The sequence below is a fragment of the Thermobia domestica genome, chromosome 6 (genome assembly GCF_964235325.1).
Source record: "Thermobia domestica chromosome 6, izTheDome1.hap1.1, whole genome shotgun sequence".
Taxonomy (NCBI): Eukaryota; Metazoa; Arthropoda; class Insecta; order Zygentoma; family Lepismatidae; genus Thermobia; species Thermobia domestica.
Window position 1 is genome coordinate 2242955 of NC_137459.1, and position 19949 is coordinate 2262903.

Sequence of the window (19949 nt, forward strand, 5' to 3'; positions counted from 1 at the left end):
ATCACAGTTGACTGAGGTAAACGTCCCGTTCAGCAGGGAGGCTATATGAGACGTGGACCTACTGATTAACGTGGAATCCGAACCACATGAGCTCCCGCCGGGAATCAAACCAAACCATTTAGCGTAACAGCCCATTTTGTGGGCCTAAACCTACTCCAGCGCCATCTGCTAGCGAGCGACTGAACTACATCCAGCCTGATGATGAGCACGTGGTCAGAGCGCCACGACGCCCTGTCCCTAACAGACGCACCGGGAGCTTTCTATACCTAGTGGTTGTCACGTCTTGTTTTCACGTGACTCCCCAGTTTGCCTCATGACGCTGAGTGGACGCCAAAAAGTAGGAAGCGCCGGCCAAGAATCGATCACAGTTGACTGAGGTAAACGTCCCGTTCAGCAGGGAGGCTATATGAGACGTGGACCTACTGATTAACGTGGAATCCGAACCACATGAGCTCCCGCCGGGAATCAAACCAAACCATTTAGCGTAACAGCCCATTTTGTGGGCCTAAACCTACTCCAGCGCCATCTGCTAGCGAGCGACTGAACTACATCCAGCCTGATGATGAGCACGTGGTCAGAGCGCCACGACGCCCTGTCCCTAACAGACGCACCGGGAGCTTTCTATACCTAGTGGTTGTCACGTCTTGTTTTCACGTGACTCCCCAGTTTGCCTCATGACGCTGAGTGGACGCCAAAAAGTAGGAAGCGCCGGCCAAGAATCGATCACAGTTGACTGAGGTAAACGTCCCGTTCAGCAGGGAGGCTATATGAGACGTGGACCTACTGATTAACGTGGAATCCGAACCCCCAAAAAACCCACTTGGCGTAACGGCGCATATGTGAACCTAAGTCTGCTCCAGCGCCATCTGCTAGCGACCGGCTGAACTACATCCAGCCTGATGATGAGCACGTGGTCAGAGCGCTGCGACGCCCTGTCCCTAACACATGCACCAGGAGCTTTCTAGACCTAGTGGTTGTCACGTCTTGTTTTCACATGACTCCCCAGTTTGCCTCACGACGCTGGGTGGACGCCAAAAAGTAGGAAGCGCCGGCCGGGAATCAAACCCGGGACCACGTGGAGGCGAGTCCAACGCTCTAACCACTAGACCACGATGTTCCCTAGTGAAATATTATGTTTGAGCCTAAGCCTGCTCCAGTGTCATCCGCCAGCGAGCCTAGTGGCGAGCACGTGGTCAGAGCGCTGCGACGCCTTGTCCCTAACAGACGCACCAGGAGCTTTCTAGACCTAGTGGTTGTCACGTCTTGATTTCACATGACTCCCCAGTTTGCCTCACGACGCTGAGTGGACGCCAAAAAGTAGGAAGCGCCGGCCAAGAATCGATCACAGTTGACTGAGGTAAACGTCCCGTTCAGCAGGGAGGCTATATGAGACGTGGACCTACTGATTAACGTGGAATCCGAACCACATGAGCTCCCGCCGGGAATCAAACCAAACCATTTAGCGTAACAGCCCATTTTGTGGGCCTAAACCTACTCCAGCGCCATCTGCTAGCGAGCGACTGAACTACATCCAGCCTGATGATGAGCACGTGGTCAGAGCGCCGCGACGCCCTGTCCCTAACAGACGCACCAGGAGCTTTCTATACCTAGTGGTTGTCATGTCTTGTTTTCACGTGACTCCCCAGTTTGCCTCATGACGCTGAGTGGACGCCAAAAAGTAGGAAGCGCCGGCCAAGAATCGATCACAGTTGACTGAGGTAAACGTCCCGTTCAGCAGCGAGGCTATATGAGACGTGGACCTACTGATTAACGTGGAATCCGAACCTAAGTCTGCTCCAGCGCCATCTGCTAGCGACCGGCTGAACTACATCCAGCCTGATGATGAGCACGTGGTCAGAGCGCCACGACGCCTTGTCCCTAACAGACGCACCGGGAGCTTTCTATACCTAGTGGTTGTCATGTCTTGTTTTCACGTGACTCCCCAGTTTGCCTCATGACGCTGAGTGGACGCCAAAAAGTAGGAAGCGCCGGCCAAGAATCGATCACAGTTGACTGAGGTAAACGTCCCGTTCAGCAGGGAGGCTATATGAGACGTGGACCTACTGATTAACGTGGAATCCGAACCCCCAAAAAACCCACTTGGCGTAACGGCGCATATGTGAACCTAAGTCTGCTCCAGCGCCATCTGCTAGCGACCGGCTGAACTACATCCAGCCTGATGATGAGCACGTGGTCAGAGCGCTGCGACGCCCTGTCCCTAACACATGCACCAGGAGCTTTCTAGACCTAGTGGTTGTCACGTCTTGTTTTCACATGACTCCCCAGTTTGCCTCACGACGCTGGGTGGACGCCAAAAAGTAGGAAGCGCCGGCCGGGAATCAAACCCGGGACCACGTGGAGGCGAGTCCAACGCTCTAACCACTAGACCACGATGTTCCCTAGTGAAATATTATGTTTGAGCCTAAGCCTGCTCCAGTGTCATCCGCCAGCGAGCCTAGTGGCGAGCACGTGGTCAGAGCGCTGCGACGCCTTGTCCCTAACAGACGCACCAGGAGCTTTCTAGACCTAGTGGTTGTCACGTCTTGTTTTCACATGACTCCCCAGTTTGCCTCACGACGCTGGGTGGACGCCAAAAAGTAGGAAGCGCCGGCCGGGAATCAAACCCGGGACCACGTGGAGGCGAGTCCAACGCTCTAACCACTAGACCACGATGTTCCCTAGTGAAATATTATGTTTGAGCCTAAGCCTGCTCCAGTGTCATCCGCCAGCGAGCCTAGTGGCGAGCACGTGGTCAGAGCGCTGCGACGCCTTGTCCCTAACAGACGCACCAGGAGCTTTCTAGACCTAGTGGTTGTCACGTCTTGTTTTCACATGACTCCCCAGTTTGCCTCACGACGCTGAGTGGACGCCAAAAAGTAGGAAGCGCCGGCCAAGAATCGATCACAGTTGACTGAGGTAAACGTCCCGTTCAGCAGGGAGGCTATATGAGACGTGGACCTACTGATTAACGTGGAATCCGAACCACATGAGCTCCCGCCGGGAATCAAACCAAACCATTTAGCGTAACAGCCCATTTTGTGGGCCTAAACCTACTCCAGCGCCATCTGCTAGCGAGCGACTGAACTACATCCAGCCTGATGATGAGCACGTGGTCAGAGCGCCACGACGCCCTGTCCCTAACAGACGCACCGGGAGCTTTCTATACCTAGTGGTTGTCATGTCTTGTTTTCACGTGACTCCCCAGTTTGCCTCATGACGCTGAGTGGACGCCAAAAAGTAGGAAGCGCCGGCCAAGAATCGATCACAGTTGACTGAGGTAAACGTCCCGTTCAGCAGGGAGGCTATATGAGACGTGGACCTACTGATTAACGTGGAATCCGAACCCCCAAAAAACCCACTTGGCGTAACGGCGCATATGTGAACCTAAGTCTGCTCCAGCGCCATCTGCTAGCGACCGGCTGAACTACATCCAGCCTGATGATGAGCACGTGGTCAGAGCGCTGCGACGCCTTGTCCCTAACACATGCACCAGGAGCTTTCTAGACCTAGTGGTTGTCACGTCTTGTTTTCACATGACTCCCCAGTTTGCCTCATGACGCTGAGTGGACGCCAAAAAGTAGGAAGCGCCGGCCAAGAATCGATCACAGTTGACTGAGGTAAACGTCCCGTTCAGCAGGGAGGCTATATGAGACGTGGACCTACTGATTAACGTGGAATCCGAACCCCCAAAAAACCCACTTGGCGTAACGGCGCATATGTGAACCTAAGTCTGCTCCAGCGCCATCTGCTAGCGACCGGCTGAACTACATCCAGCCTGATGATGAGCACGTGGTCAGAGCGCCACGACGCCTTGTCCCTAACACATGCACCGGGAGCTTTCTAGACCTAGTGGTTGTCACGTCTTGTTTTCACATGACTCCCCAGTTGGCCTCACGACGCTGGGTGAAAGCCGAAATTTGGAAGCACCGGCCGGGAATCTAACCCGGGACCACGTGGAGGTGAGTCCAACGCTCTAACCGCCAGCGAGCCTAGTGGCGAGCACGTGGTCAGAGCGCCACGACGCCTTGTCCCTAACACATGCACCAGGAGCTTTCTATACCTAGTGGTTGTCGTCTTGTTTTCACATGACTCCCCAGTTTGCCTCACGACGCTGGGTGGACGCCAAAAAGTAGGAAGCGCCGGCCGGGAATCAAACCCGGGACCACGTGGAGGCGAGTCCAACGCTCTAACCACTAGACCACGATGTTCCCTAGTGAAATATTATGTTTGAGCCTAAGCCTGCTCCAGTGTCATCCGCCAGCGAGCCTAGTGGCGAGCACGTGGTCAGAGCGCTGCGACGCCTTGTCCCTAACAGACGCACCAGGAGCTTTCTAGACCTAGTGGTTGTCACGTCTTGATTTCACATGACTCCCCAGTTTGCCTCACGACGCTGAGTGGACGCCAAAAAGTAGGAAGCGCCGGCCAAGAATCGATCACAGTTGACTGAGGTAAACGTCCCGTTCAGCAGGGAGGCTATATGAGACGTGGACCTACTGATTAACGTGGAATCCGAACCACATGAGCTCCCGCCGGGAATCAAACCAAACCATTTAGCGTAACAGCCCATTTTGTGGGCCTAAACCTACTCCAGCGCCATCTGCTAGCGAGCGACTGAACTACATCCAGCCTGATGATGAGCACGTGGTCAGAGCGCTGCGACGCCTTGTCCCTAACACATGCACCAGGAGCTTTCTATACCTAGTGGTTGTCATGTCTTGTTTTCACGTGACTCCCCAGTTTGCCTCATGACGCTGAGTGGACGCCAAAAAGTAGGAAGCGCCGGCCAAGAATCGATCACAGTTGACTGAGGTAAACGTCCCGTTCAGCAGGGAGGCTATATGAGACGTGTACCTACTGATTAACGTGGAATCCGAACCCCCAAAAAACCCACTTGGCGTAACGGCGCATATGTGAACCTAAGTCTGCTCCAGCGCCATCTGCTAGCGACCGGCTGAACTACATCCAGCCTGATGATGAGCACGTGGTCAGAGCGCCACGACGCCTTGTCCCTAACACATGCACCGGGAGCTTTCTAGACCTAGTGGTTGTCACGTCTTGTTTTCACATGACTCCCCAGTTGGCCTCACGACGCTGGGTGAAAGCCGAAATTTGGAAGCACCGGCCGGGAATCTAACCCGGGACCACGTGGAGGTGAGTCCAACGCTCTAACCGCCAGCGAGCCTAGTGGCGAGCACGTGGTCAGAGCGCCACGACGCCTTGTCCCTAACACATGCACCAGGAGCTTTCTATACCTAGTGGTTGTCGTCTTGTTTTCACATGACTCCCCAGTTTGCCTCACGACGCTGGGTGGACGCCAAAAAGTAGGAAGCGCCGGCCGGGAATCAAACCCGGGACCACGTGGAGGCGAGTCCAACGCTCTAACCACTAGACCACGATGTTCCCTAGTGAAATATTATGTTTGAGCCTAAGCCTGCTCCAGTGTCATCCGCCAGCGAGCCTAGTGGCGAGCACGTGGTCAGAGCGCTGCGACGCCTTGTCCCTAACAGACGCACCAGGAGCTTTCTAGACCTAGTGGTTGTCACGTCTTGTTTTCACATGACTCCCCAGTTTGCCTCATGACGCTGGGTGGACGCCAAAAAGTAGGAAGCGCCGGCCGGGAATCAAACCCGGGACCACGTGGAGGCGAGTCCAACGCTCTAACCACTAGACCACGATGTTCCCTAGTGAAATATTATGTTTGAGCCTAAGCCTGCTCCAGTGTCATCCGCCAGCGAGCCTAGTGGCGAGCACGTGGTCAGAGCGCTGCGACGCCTTGTCCCTAACAGACGCACCAGGAGCTTTCTAGACCTAGTGGTTGTCACGTCTTGATTTCACATGACTCCCCAGTTTGCCTCACGACGCTGAGTGGACGCCAAAAAGTAGGAAGCGCCGGCCAAGAATCGATCACAGTTGACTGAGGTAAACGTCCCGTTCAGCAGGGAGGCTATATGAGACGTGGACCTACTGATTAACGTGGAATCCGAACCACATGAGCTCCCGCCGGGAATCAAACCAAACCATTTAGCGTAACAGCCCATTTTGTGGGCCTAAACCTACTCCAGCGCCATCTGCTAGCGAGCGACTGAACTACATCCAGCCTGATGATGAGCACGTGGTCAGAGCGCCGCGACGCCCTGTCCCTAACAGACGCACCAGGAGCTTTCTATACCTAGTGGTTGTCATGTCTTGTTTTCACGTGACTCCCCAGTTTGCCTCATGACGCTGAGTGGACGCCAAAAAGTAGGAAGCGCCGGCCAAGAATCGATCACAGTTGACTGAGGTAAACGTCCCGTTCAGCAGCGAGGCTATATGAGACGTGGACCTACTGATTAACGTGGAATCCGAACCTAAGTCTGCTCCAGCGCCATCTGCTAGCGACCGGCTGAACTACATCCAGCCTGATGATGAGCACGTGGTCAGAGCGCCACGACGCCTTGTCCCTAACAGACGCACCGGGAGCTTTCTATACCTAGTGGTTGTCATGTCTTGTTTTCACGTGACTCCCCAGTTTGCCTCATGACGCTGAGTGGACGCCAAAAAGTAGGAAGCGCCGGCCAAGAATCGATCACAGTTGACTGAGGTAAACGTCCCGTTCAGCAGGGAGGCTATATGAGACGTGGACCTACTGATTAACGTGGAATCCGAACCCCCAAAAAACCCACTTGGCGTAACGGCGCATATGTGAACCTAAGTCTGCTCCAGCGCCATCTGCTAGCGACCGGCTGAACTACATCCAGCCTGATGATGAGCACGTGGTCAGAGCGCTGCGACGCCCTGTCCCTAACACATGCACCAGGAGCTTTCTAGACCTAGTGGTTGTCACGTCTTGTTTTCACATGACTCCCCAGTTTGCCTCACGACGCTGGGTGGACGCCAAAAAGTAGGAAGCGCCGGCCGGGAATCAAACCCGGGACCACGTGGAGGCGAGTCCAACGCTCTAACCACTAGACCACGATGTTCCCTAGTGAAATATTATGTTTGAGCCTAAGCCTGCTCCAGTGTCATCCGCCAGCGAGCCTAGTGGCGAGCACGTGGTCAGAGCGCTGCGACGCCTTGTCCCTAACAGACGCACCAGGAGCTTTCTAGACCTAGTGGTTGTCACGTCTTGTTTTCACATGACTCCCCAGTTTGCCTCACGACGCTGGGTGGACGCCAAAAAGTAGGAAGCGCCGGCCGGGAATCAAACCCGGGACCACGTGGAGGCGAGTCCAACGCTCTAACCACTAGACCACGATGTTCCCTAGTGAAATATTATGTTTGAGCCTAAGCCTGCTCCAGTGTCATCCGCCAGCGAGCCTAGTGGCGAGCACGTGGTCAGAGCGCTGCGACGCCTTGTCCCTAACAGACGCACCAGGAGCTTTCTAGACCTAGTGGTTGTCACGTCTTGTTTTCACATGACTCCCCAGTTTGCCTCACGACGCTGAGTGGACGCCAAAAAGTAGGAAGCGCCGGCCAAGAATCGATCACAGTTGACTGAGGTAAACGTCCCGTTCAGCAGGGAGGCTATATGAGACGTGGACCTACTGATTAACGTGGAATCCGAACCACATGAGCTCCCGCCGGGAATCAAACCAAACCATTTAGCGTAACAGCCCATTTTGTGGGCCTAAACCTACTCCAGCGCCATCTGCTAGCGAGCGACTGAACTACATCCAGCCTGATGATGAGCACGTGGTCAGAGCGCCACGACGCCCTGTCCCTAACAGACGCACCGGGAGCTTTCTATACCTAGTGGTTGTCATGTCTTGTTTTCACGTGACTCCCCAGTTTGCCTCATGACGCTGAGTGGACGCCAAAAAGTAGGAAGCGCCGGCCAAGAATCGATCACAGTTGACTGAGGTAAACGTCCCGTTCAGCAGGGAGGCTATATGAGACGTGGACCTACTGATTAACGTGGAATCCGAACCCCCAAAAAACCCACTTGGCGTAACGGCGCATATGTGAACCTAAGTCTGCTCCAGCGCCATCTGCTAGCGACCGGCTGAACTACATCCAGCCTGATGATGAGCACGTGGTCAGAGCGCTGCGACGCCTTGTCCCTAACACATGCACCAGGAGCTTTCTAGACCTAGTGGTTGTCACGTCTTGTTTTCACATGACTCCCCAGTTTGCCTCATGACGCTGAGTGGACGCCAAAAAGTAGGAAGCGCCGGCCAAGAATCGATCACAGTTGACTGAGGTAAACGTCCCGTTCAGCAGGGAGGCTATATGAGACGTGGACCTACTGATTAACGTGGAATCCGAACCCCCAAAAAACCCACTTGGCGTAACGGCGCATATGTGAACCTAAGTCTGCTCCAGCGCCATCTGCTAGCGACCGGCTGAACTACATCCAGCCTGATGATGAGCACGTGGTCAGAGCGCCACGACGCCTTGTCCCTAACACATGCACCGGGAGCTTTCTAGACCTAGTGGTTGTCACGTCTTGTTTTCACATGACTCCCCAGTTGGCCTCACGACGCTGGGTGAAAGCCGAAATTTGGAAGCACCGGCCGGGAATCTAACCCGGGACCACGTGGAGGTGAGTCCAACGCTCTAACCGCCAGCGAGCCTAGTGGCGAGCACGTGGTCAGAGCGCCACGACGCCTTGTCCCTAACACATGCACCAGGAGCTTTCTATACCTAGTGGTTGTCGTCTTGTTTTCACATGACTCCCCAGTTTGCCTCACGACGCTGGGTGGACGCCAAAAAGTAGGAAGCGCCGGCCGGGAATCAAACCCGGGACCACGTGGAGGCGAGTCCAACGCTCTAACCACTAGACCACGATGTTCCCTAGTGAAATATTATGTTTGAGCCTAAGCCTGCTCCAGTGTCATCCGCCAGCGAGCCTAGTGGCGAGCACGTGGTCAGAGCGCTGCGACGCCTTGTCCCTAACAGACGCACCAGGAGCTTTCTAGACCTAGTGGTTGTCACGTCTTGATTTCACATGACTCCCCAGTTTGCCTCACGACGCTGAGTGGACGCCAAAAAGTAGGAAGCGCCGGCCAAGAATCGATCACAGTTGACTGAGGTAAACGTCCCGTTCAGCAGGGAGGCTATATGAGACGTGGACCTACTGATTAACGTGGAATCCGAACCACATGAGCTCCCGCCGGGAATCAAACCAAACCATTTAGCGTAACAGCCCATTTTGTGGGCCTAAACCTACTCCAGCGCCATCTGCTAGCGAGCGACTGAACTACATCCAGCCTGATGATGAGCACGTGGTCAGAGCGCTGCGACGCCTTGTCCCTAACACATGCACCAGGAGCTTTCTATACCTAGTGGTTGTCATGTCTTGTTTTCACGTGACTCCCCAGTTTGCCTCATGACGCTGAGTGGACGCCAAAAAGTAGGAAGCGCCGGCCAAGAATCGATCACAGTTGACTGAGGTAAACGTCCCGTTCAGCAGGGAGGCTATATGAGACGTGTACCTACTGATTAACGTGGAATCCGAACCCCCAAAAAACCCACTTGGCGTAACGGCGCATATGTGAACCTAAGTCTGCTCCAGCGCCATCTGCTAGCGACCGGCTGAACTACATCCAGCCTGATGATGAGCACGTGGTCAGAGCGCCACGACGCCTTGTCCCTAACACATGCACCGGGAGCTTTCTAGACCTAGTGGTTGTCACGTCTTGTTTTCACATGACTCCCCAGTTGGCCTCACGACGCTGGGTGAAAGCCGAAATTTGGAAGCACCGGCCGGGAATCTAACCCGGGACCACGTGGAGGTGAGTCCAACGCTCTAACCGCCAGCGAGCCTAGTGGCGAGCACGTGGTCAGAGCGCCACGACGCCTTGTCCCTAACACATGCACCAGGAGCTTTCTATACCTAGTGGTTGTCGTCTTGTTTTCACATGACTCCCCAGTTTGCCTCACGACGCTGGGTGGACGCCAAAAAGTAGGAAGCGCCGGCCGGGAATCAAACCCGGGACCACGTGGAGGCGAGTCCAACGCTCTAACCACTAGACCACGATGTTCCCTAGTGAAATATTATGTTTGAGCCTAAGCCTGCTCCAGTGTCATCCGCCAGCGAGCCTAGTGGCGAGCACGTGGTCAGAGCGCTGCGACGCCTTGTCCCTAACAGACGCACCAGGAGCTTTCTAGACCTAGTGGTTGTCACGTCTTGTTTTCACATGACTCCCCAGTTTGCCTCATGACGCTGGGTGGACGCCAAAAAGTAGGAAGCGCCGGCCGGGAATCAAACCCGGGACCACGTGGAGGCGAGTCCAACGCTCTAACCACTAGACCACGATGTTCCCTAGTGAAATATTATGTTTGAGCCTAAGCCTGCTCCAGTGTCATCCGCCAGCGAGCCTAGTGGCGAGCACGTGGTCAGAGCGCTGCGACGCCTTGTCCCTAACAGACGCACCAGGAGCTTTCTAGACCTAGTGGTTGTCACGTCTTGTTTTCACATGACTCCCCAGTTTGCCTCATGACGCTGAGTGGACGCCAAAAAGTAGGAAGCGCCGGCCAAGAATCGATCACAGTTGACTGAGGTAAACGTCCCGTTCAGCAGGGAGGCTATATGAGACGTGGACCTACTGATTAACGTGGAATCCGAACCTAAGTCTGCTCCAGCGCCATCTGCTAGCGACCGGCTGAACTACATCCAGCCTGATGATGAGCACGTGGTCAGAGCGCTGCGACGCCTTGTCCCTAACACATGCACCAGGAGCTTTGTAGACCTAGTGGTTGTCACGTCTTGTTTTCACATGACTCCCCAGTTTGCCTCATGACGCTGAGTGGACGCCAAAAAGTAGGAAGCGCCGGCCAAGAATCGATCACAGTTGACTGAGGTAAACGTCCCGTTCAGCAGGGAGGCTATATGAGACGTGGACCTACTGATTAACGTGGAATCCGAACCTAAGTCTGCTCCAGCGCCATCTGCTAGCGACCGGCTGAACTACATCCAGCCTGATGATGAGCACGTGGTCAGAGCGCTGCGACGCCTTGTCCCTAACACATGCACCAGGAGCTTTCTAGACCTAGTGGTTGTCACGTCTTGTTTTCACATGACTCCCCAGTTTGCCTCATGACGCTGAGTGGACGCCAAAAAGTAGGAAGCGCCGGCCAAGAATCGATCACAGTTGACTGAGGTAAACGTCCCGTTCAGCAGGGAGGCTATATGAGACGTGGACCTACTGATTAACGTGGAATCCGAACCTAAGTCTGCTCCAGCGCCATCTGCTAGCGACCGGCTGAACTACATCCAGCCTGATGATGAGCACGTGGTCAGAGCGCCGCGACGCCCTGTCCCTAACAGACGCACCAGGAGCTTTCTAGACCTAGTGGTTGTCACGTCTTGATTTCACATGACTCCCCAGTTTGCCTCACGACGCTGAGTGGACGCCAAAAAGTAGGAAGCGCCGGCCAAGAATCGATCACAGTTGACTGAGGTAAACGTCCCGTTCAGCAGGGAGGCTATATGAGACGTGGACCTACTGATTAACGTGGAATCCGAACCACATGAGCTCCCGCCGGGAATCGAACCCGGGTCTCCCGCGCCAAAGGCGCGTACGCTAACCGCTTAGCCACGGAGCTCTCGGCCGGGAATCGAACCCAGAACCATGCAGACATGAGTCCAACGCTTTAACCACTAGACCACGATGTTCCCTTGTCTACACTGATAATAATAATAATAATAATAATAATTATTATTATTATTATTATTATTATACAAAAAAAATATGGACTACTTCTTGAAAATACTGTCCAGACAGACATCATTTTAAGTGGCTTTAGCACAGAATCCATTTTTTTAATGGTTTAACTTTATTATTACCAGATGCTATTTTCGAATTCACTTCAGAACAAGGAAAAGAGAGTTCTTTCTTTTCAGGGCAACAGGTGTTTCTGCCAATGAAGCAGAACTCAACAAAAGCAATGTGCACTGTGAACGCTCGGAAATGACATTTGAGATGTTCGACTAGCAATACCAAACTACTGTGTGGCAGTCAGTTCTTGTGTCTATATGTATATAGTTTCAGAAAGGCATCCCTTTTAGAAAATACAGTCTCAAAATACATGAAAGATTATTTCGATTGTTCAATGTGCATTTTCAGGAATCAAACCTTTACTGAGTTTTCACTTACTACTTGGGACGCCTCATATATAAAATGATCATCTACGCAAAGAAAGAAAAAATTATTTTCCAAGAAAGTTAATTTTGCTCAATATAGTACTCCATATTGACCTCGAATATGATTACGACGCAAAGTTTGAGAATTTTAATACCCAGCATAAAACATTACATAATGGAGAACTGACCAGTTTAACGCTCTTTTTCGATCAGAGCAATATACTTCAGGCAAAAATTTTCTCGTAGGTCTTATATCTGGGAGAACTACATATATTGTACCCAAACTATCACTTAACTCACAAGTAAAACTTCAAGTGTAACTCCGATTTTGATAAAATTTGGCGGGTAGATACTACACATAAAATAAACAAATACCTTTTTTTTATTTATTTTCTGCGGAGAAACTATTTTAGGGAGCAAAAGCCCCCACCCAAAATTTTTTAAGTTGACGTCTGAAAGGCAAAAACAAGTGGACCGAAATCAACAAAATTGTGCACAGATATTGTAGACGTAAAATGAGGGAATGTGTGTGTGTGTGTTTTTTTTTTTCCTAGAAAATACGAAAGTCGGGTGGGCCACACCTTCTAAACCGTTCATTACGAAATATCAAAAGTGCAAATAAGTATACGTCAGAAGTTTCTAAAGGATATGGAGAATTGCAACGAAATTTCGTGTAGGGACAATTTGCAAAACAATAAACGAAACGTGTTTTGCTTTGTGCGGAAAAACAGTGTTGGGGTCAAGGCCTCCTCCGAAGAAAGAAAGAATAAAAAGTAAATAAAAAAGAAAAAAAAAGAAAGTAAAAAAAGTAATAGCGCAGGAAGGAGTGGACGGAAGCAAATTAAATTGTGTGTAAATATTGTATATGTAAAATAAGGCCTTTCGTATTTCTCAAGTGTCCCTATCCAATTTGCTTCAAATTTGGCACATCAAAAGCAAACAGGAAATAAATCGCCGCGTATTTTTGTTTATGCAGAAAAACATTGTAAGGGTTAAAGGCGCCTCCAGAAATACTATAAAATACGCTATACTGCTTGTGCTTACTGTTGATCTGCCAAATTCGAAGAAATCGGATGGTGACACAAACACGGAAGGCCTTGCTTTACATATACAATATCTACACACAATTTCATTCACTTCAGTCCACTTCTTGCCTTTCGGACGTCAAATTTCAAAATTTTGGGTGGGGGCTTTTGCCCCTAAAACCGTTTTTCTGCAGAAAATAAACACGTATTAGTTTATTTTTTGCGACGCTACACAAAGTTTTGTTCTAATTCTTCATGTTCTTTAGGCACTTCTGACATGCTGTTATTAGCACTTTTGATATTTCGTGATCAAAGGTTTGGAGGGGTTCGTGACCAATCTATCGTTTTTTCCAGGAAAATACGAAACTTTATTCCCTCATTTTACGTCTACAATATCTGTGCACAATTTCGTTGATTTCGGTTCACTTGTTTTAGCCTTTCGGGCGTCAACTTCCAAAATTTTAGGTGGGGAGTTTTGCCCCTAAAACCGTTTTCCTGCAGAAAATAAAAAAAAAGTATTCGTTTATTATTATTATTATTATTATTATTATTATTATTATTATTATATTATTATTGTTATTATTATTCAGTTTCCCGTTTCCTCATTCTACCAATTCTTCCGTTAATCATTTACAATTACCAGATATAATCTAATTTACAATGAATAAGGAAACAGTAAATTTAGAGTCTAAAGGCGTAAATTAAGATTCTATTTCATTTTACTACAGTTCTCAGGGCATAACAGATGAATGCACACATCACCCAACCAAAAGCTATTTTTTATGGGGGTGTAACACCAAGTGTCTTGTTATTATTACTAACAAAGTACATTGGCAAAGTGTCCCCTTGGGATTCATGTAAAATATATTCAAATTAGTTCTCCGCGACCCAATATGTATTTTATTAATTTTAGCGACCCACACCGGTAATTTGCATATTTATGGGCCTTTATATATCCGGAATTCAATCGTACACTACTATAACGCTCGGACACAAAAGTACTTTTAGTTTCTTTAGATATAACTGGACATTAATGTGGGAATATGCAAATCAAATTGGATCAAGTCCTGCTTCTCTGACCCTTGTTACCTACCTCGGCCGCCATTTTGGATCCACCATATTGAATTCAACTTTCGGTTTTTCAAATGGGGGGGGGGTCTTTATGTCAAATCATCTAATTTTAAAACATGACCGTGCTTAAATGTCTCAGATTCTCTTCAATTTGTTTTTTCATAGATAAATACCAATGAAATTATGCTAAATATTTTTTTCCCTTTTTTTTTTTTAATGAGAAATGGGCCGGGGAAATATTTTAAAAAATTAATTTGGCGCCAATTTCACTTTCCGACACTCAGCATTATGGAACTAAAATTATCATAACTTCCTTATTTTTTTCAAGTTATTGGGCTCATCCAGGTGTCAAATGAAAGCTTTATGTTTTGCTCTTTCAGTAGATCCTAAGAAACCTTGCAACAGCTTACACTGTCAAACATTAATGGGCATACAAAGCAAGTTTTAGGGTTTTCTGCAAATTCCGCAATTGCTCAAAAGTTACAACTATGAAACATTTTAAGCTTCTTTTTATAGAACCATTTTAGCACATATGGTTAAAAAATAAAAAGTGTGCTTTTGATATTTTTACAATTATTATTATTATTATTATTATTATTATTATTATTATTATATGTATTTTAAAAATGTACAGAAATATACAATTTTAGTGTTAACAGATTATGCCTTTCCTCTGAACTAGTGATGGTCAATTCCGGAATTTTTACTTTCCAGATCCCGGAAAGTAAAATCAGAAAAATTTTCGGAATTCGCAAAAATTCCGATTTCGGAAAATTTTGGCCATCCCTATTCTGAAGTGACAACTGCTACACAATAAAACTTTTTCAAATAATCATCTTAGTAAATATCAGATATGCTTAAAAATAAAACTGGTGTAACGTATAGTTTTCGTATTACCATAATATTATATTTTTGTACTTTAACTACGACTTTTTCCCCCCAATTGTACCATTGCCTACAACCATCAAACTTTTCTCTTTTTATAGGATTAGTTTGCATTTACTTGGTATGATTAAATAACAAAAAGGGAGGCCTTTTTTTGCAATAATTTTGCAGTTTTATGAATGAAATATATAGGCCTAGCAATGTAAGGGTTTGAGTGATTATTACAAAACATATCAACAGAAATAAGAAATAATAGACTAATGTACTGTACATAGATGAAAACAAACATACATACCGGTAATACTTCTCAGAATGACATAGATTTACATACAAAATGTTGTGTCCTATATTTCACAACTCATTTTCTTCACTGATGGTATATTTTTAATTTTGCTTTCAGTTGCGTAAGTCCGGGCTGATTGGCTTGTAAGAGATGGAACAGGAGCTTCCCAGATGATATTTTCAAAAGGTACCCAGCAAAAGTTTTCATTTTCTGGCCAGTAGAACATAGAAGGCCCAAAGCGATTCATGAATTGCACTCTGACGTACAAAAATAATAATTGACAACTTGTATCAAAACTGAAAACTGTATATTTCCGTACATGTAAAATACAAAAAACACCCTTTTTATTTTTTAACTATACCATGTACGTGTTAAGATGAATGTACAAAAAAGTTTCAAAAGGTTCACAGTTGTAACTTTTGAGCAATGACAATTTGTAAAAAACCATAAAATTTGTTTATATTCCTATTAATGTTTGACAGTGTAATCTTTTGCGAGGTTTCTTAGAATCTATGAAAGAAGAAAAATTAAGCTTTCATTTGACACTTGGATAAGCCCAATAACTTGAAAAATAAGGAAGTTATGATAATTTTATTTCCATGATGCCGAGTGCCGGAAAGTGAATTTGGCGCCAAATTCACGTTTTTCAAAAATTTCTCCCTGGCCCTTTCTCATCCAAAAAATCGAAAAAAAAAAAAAAAATAATAATTATTTAGCATAATTTCATTGGTATTTAAGTATGAAAACATTTTGAAGAGAATCTGAGACACTGAAGCACATTGCTCTAAGTGAGTTGACATGGAATGGCTCATGGGAATAGGTACAATTGATACATCAAATTCATGTACAATTTTCTAGGAAATTCACTGGTGTAGTGAGTTTTACCGTATCTTGTACCGTCTGCAAGGTATTGCGTGTTAAATGTCAGGCACTTCACGAATACTGAACAGAAATAGAAAGTTGCAAACGGTACAAGATACAATAAAAGTCACTACACCAGTGAATTTCCGAGAAAACTGCACATGAATTTGATGTATCACTTGCAGCTATTTCCATTTGAAAAAACGAAAGTTGAATCCAAGATGGCGGCCGGGGTGTGTAAGATGTGTCAGTAAAGCAGTACTTAATACAATTTATTTTGCATATGCTCACATTCATGTCCAGTTACAGCTAAAGAAATTAAACGCAACTTTGTGTTCGAGCGTTATAATAGTGTATGATTGAATTCCGGATATATAAAGACCCATATATATGCAAATTACCGGTATGGGTTGCGAAAATTAATAAAATACAGATTGGGTCGTGGAGAACTTTCCATCTGAATCAATTTTACATGAATCCCGAGGACACTTCACGAATGTATCTTGTAAGAAACTGCTAATTTATAATGCATTACAGTTCGTTTAATACTTATACATACCTTTTGATCTGTTTTAATACCACTGGCTGATATTATCTGTACTGCCTTCACTCGGAGTATTAAGCTCTCGACTACTTGGAGCACCTGAGTGTTCAAGAATTATAGTTGTACGAGACCCGATGCTTCGTGTGTCTTGTGAACTATCCAGGTAGGATCTTGAATTAAAGCTTGAGGGAGAAGACACATAGCTTCCAGAACTCTGATTTCCATTATATTGTTCGCTGTATGACAAAACAGAACTAGAAATATCGTCTAATGTATCCATTGGATCTGGCTTCGAAGAGTCATTCGTTGGTTCCGGATGCACAGGTAGCTCCGTATCGGTTGTGGCCGGGAAGACTGTGGGTGCTGAAATGGTAATGATGGTCTCAGTTTAATTGTCATACCTCATCTTACATTATAAATTTAACTCCGTCAATATCTATCTATATATATATATCATATATTACCCGCTTCGCTGGGTTGAAATAAATAATTTAAATGCATACTGATATTGCTCATTTTGGATCATTTTAATGTATGTCATCTCTCCTCATCCCCCAAGTGTCAGGGCTGAAAATGGACTTAAACAGCATCAGAAGTGTCACTGTTCATTTCGGAGACAGCAAGAACTATAGACTCAGCAGTTGCATGTCATTTTTAACCATTTATATATATATATATATATATATATTTCCCCCACCCCATGTTGCGGGCCGTGGCATCGGAAGTGTCACCGTTCATCTCAGCGACCTCAAAAAATGTGGATTCAGCACTAATATCGGTTATTTTCAATGATTTTTAAATATCTCTTCCTCCCCCAAGTTGTGAGTTTGAATTTGGATTTAAACGGGATCGAAAGTACCACTGTTCATCTCAGCGACCTCAAAAAATGTGGATTCAGCACTAATATCGGTTATTTTCGATCATTTTTATATATCTCTCCTCCCCTCCCCCAAGTGGCGGGGCTGATTTTAGATTTAAACCGGATCGGAAATGTCACTGTTCATCTGAATGATCCCGAAAACTATTGATTAGACACTAATATTGGTCATTTTGATCATTATTATATATAGCTCCCCCTCCTCCATGCTGCGACACACGGCATCAGAATTGTCACTGTTAATCTCAGCTACTCCTAAAACTATGGATTCGACACTAATATTAGTCATTTTCGATCATTTTTAAATGTTTATCCCCCTCCCCTACGTTGTACCCTCCGCCTCCCGAACTATCAGGGCTGAACTTGGATTCAAAACAGCATCAGAAGTGTCAATGTTTCTCTCATCGACCCCGAAAACTATGTATTAAACACTAATATCGGTGATTTTTGAGCATTTTGAAATGTCTCTCCCCCTCCCCTACGTTGCATCGTCAAACTAAATAGCCTAGAGCAATCCCTGTCCCTAAACTCATGTATGTTGAAAATTTGATTGAGATCCGTCGTGTGGTTCAAGAGTTATTAAGTTTTATTTATTTTTATAGATTTCTCCCCTCCCCTAAGTTCTACTGTTAAAGTGATATGATAAAAACCACCTCAGGTCCGAACCTCATATATGTTGATTTTTTTTTTTTTTTTTTTTTTTTTTTTTTTTTTTAAAGATCGGTCGGGTGGTTTAAGCGTGATGAAGTCACAAAGACAGTCACTTATTTTTACTTTTTTTAAACATATATCTTCCCCCTCCTCCTCCCCTAAGTTTTACTGTCAAAGTAAATAGCTAAAAACACTCCCAGGCCAGAACCGCATCTACGTTGGAAATTTGATCGAGATCGGTCGGGCGGCTCAAGAGATTAAGAGTCACATAGTCACTTTCAATTTTATAATATAGATATACAGGGTGTATCAGACCACCCGTCCCAGGCATTTTTCTCAGCTCGTAATGCACGCAGACATTTCAAACAAAAAATTGAATTACCAAATCGTATGTGAAGAATCAAATGATGATGCTTCCATATCCAGTGGCGTAGCGGGAATACTACTACGGGGGGGGGGGGGGGTCAACTCCAAAACTTCAAATGAAAAGTGGTATCAATTTAGATTTCTTTGGAAACACTATTGGAAAAAAAAAAAACTTTTACAGGAAACACTTTTCGTTAAATTCTACGGTTTGGCATCTACGTCTATTATTTGTTGTAAAATTGCTATTATCAGACCACCCGTCCCAGGCATTTTTCTCAGCTCGTAATGCACGCAGACATTTCAAACAAAAAATTGAATTACCAAATCGTATGTGAAGAATCAAATGATGATGCTTCCATATCCAGTGGCGTAGCGGGAATACTACGGGGGGGGGGGGTCAACTCCAAAACTTCAAATGAAAAGTGGTATCAATTTAGATTTCTTTGGAAACACTATTGAAAAAAAAAAAAACTTTTACAGGAAACACTTTTCGTTAAATTCTACGGTTTGGCATCTACGTCTATTATTTGTTGTAAAATTGCTATTATCAGACCACCCGTCCCAGGCATTTTTCTCAGCTCGTAATGCACGCAGACATTTCAAACAAAAAATTGAATTACCAAATCGTATGTGAAGAATCAAATGATGATGCTTCCATATCCAGTGGCGTAGCGGGAATACTACGGGGGGGGGGGGTCAACTCCAAAACTTCAAATGAAAAGTGGTATCAATTTAGATTTCTTTGGAAACACTATTGAAAAAAAAAAAAAAACTTTTACAGGAAACACTTTTCGTTAAATTCTACGGTTTGGCATCTACGTCTATTATTTGTTGTAAAATTGCTATTATCAGACCACCCATCCCAGGCATTTTTCTCAGCTCGTAATGAACGTAGACATTTCAAACCAAAAATTGAATTACCACTTTTGTCTCTGTATTGGCTACCTGAATTGAGCTTAACATAAAATCTCCATTGAATTAAAGTTTTGTTCACCTTCTACATTCGTAATTGCTTCTGTGTCATCTAATGCTTGTTGTGATTCAGTAAGGATGAAGGTCTTGTCTTCCACCTGAATGTCTTCATCAGATAATTCATTGATTCTTCTTTTGTACCTATTCTTGCGCTTCTTTTGGACAATACTGTGCAAAAGGATTATATTCGTTGCAATTCCTACATTGCGCAACCCTAGCTGGACATTAATATCTAAAATGTTGTTTTCCGCATGTTGATAACGTCCATATTTTACCTGTGACATTGTTTTTGAACGGAAGCTATTAGTTTCGTGTAGTTTGTTTTGGTACGATCTTTCGTTGACCTGTTG

General features: G+C 46.4%; 1 protein-coding gene across 4 annotated transcripts in view; it reads right to left on the reverse strand.

Moving 5' to 3' along the window:
- The window catches only part of LOC145687813 (host cell factor 1-like), a 127549-nt gene that overhangs the window by 14638 nt on the left and 92962 nt on the right, over positions 1-19949 (reverse strand). For all 4 annotated transcript variants that reach the window (XM_081761236.1, XM_081761238.1, XM_081761237.1 and 1 more), the window contains exon 11: positions 16749-17096. In XM_081761236.1, coding sequence (XP_081617362.1) covers positions 16762-17096 — 335 coding nt within the window. In that variant the 3' untranslated portion in view covers positions 16749-16761. The remainder of the gene's footprint in view (positions 1-16748; positions 17097-19949) is intronic.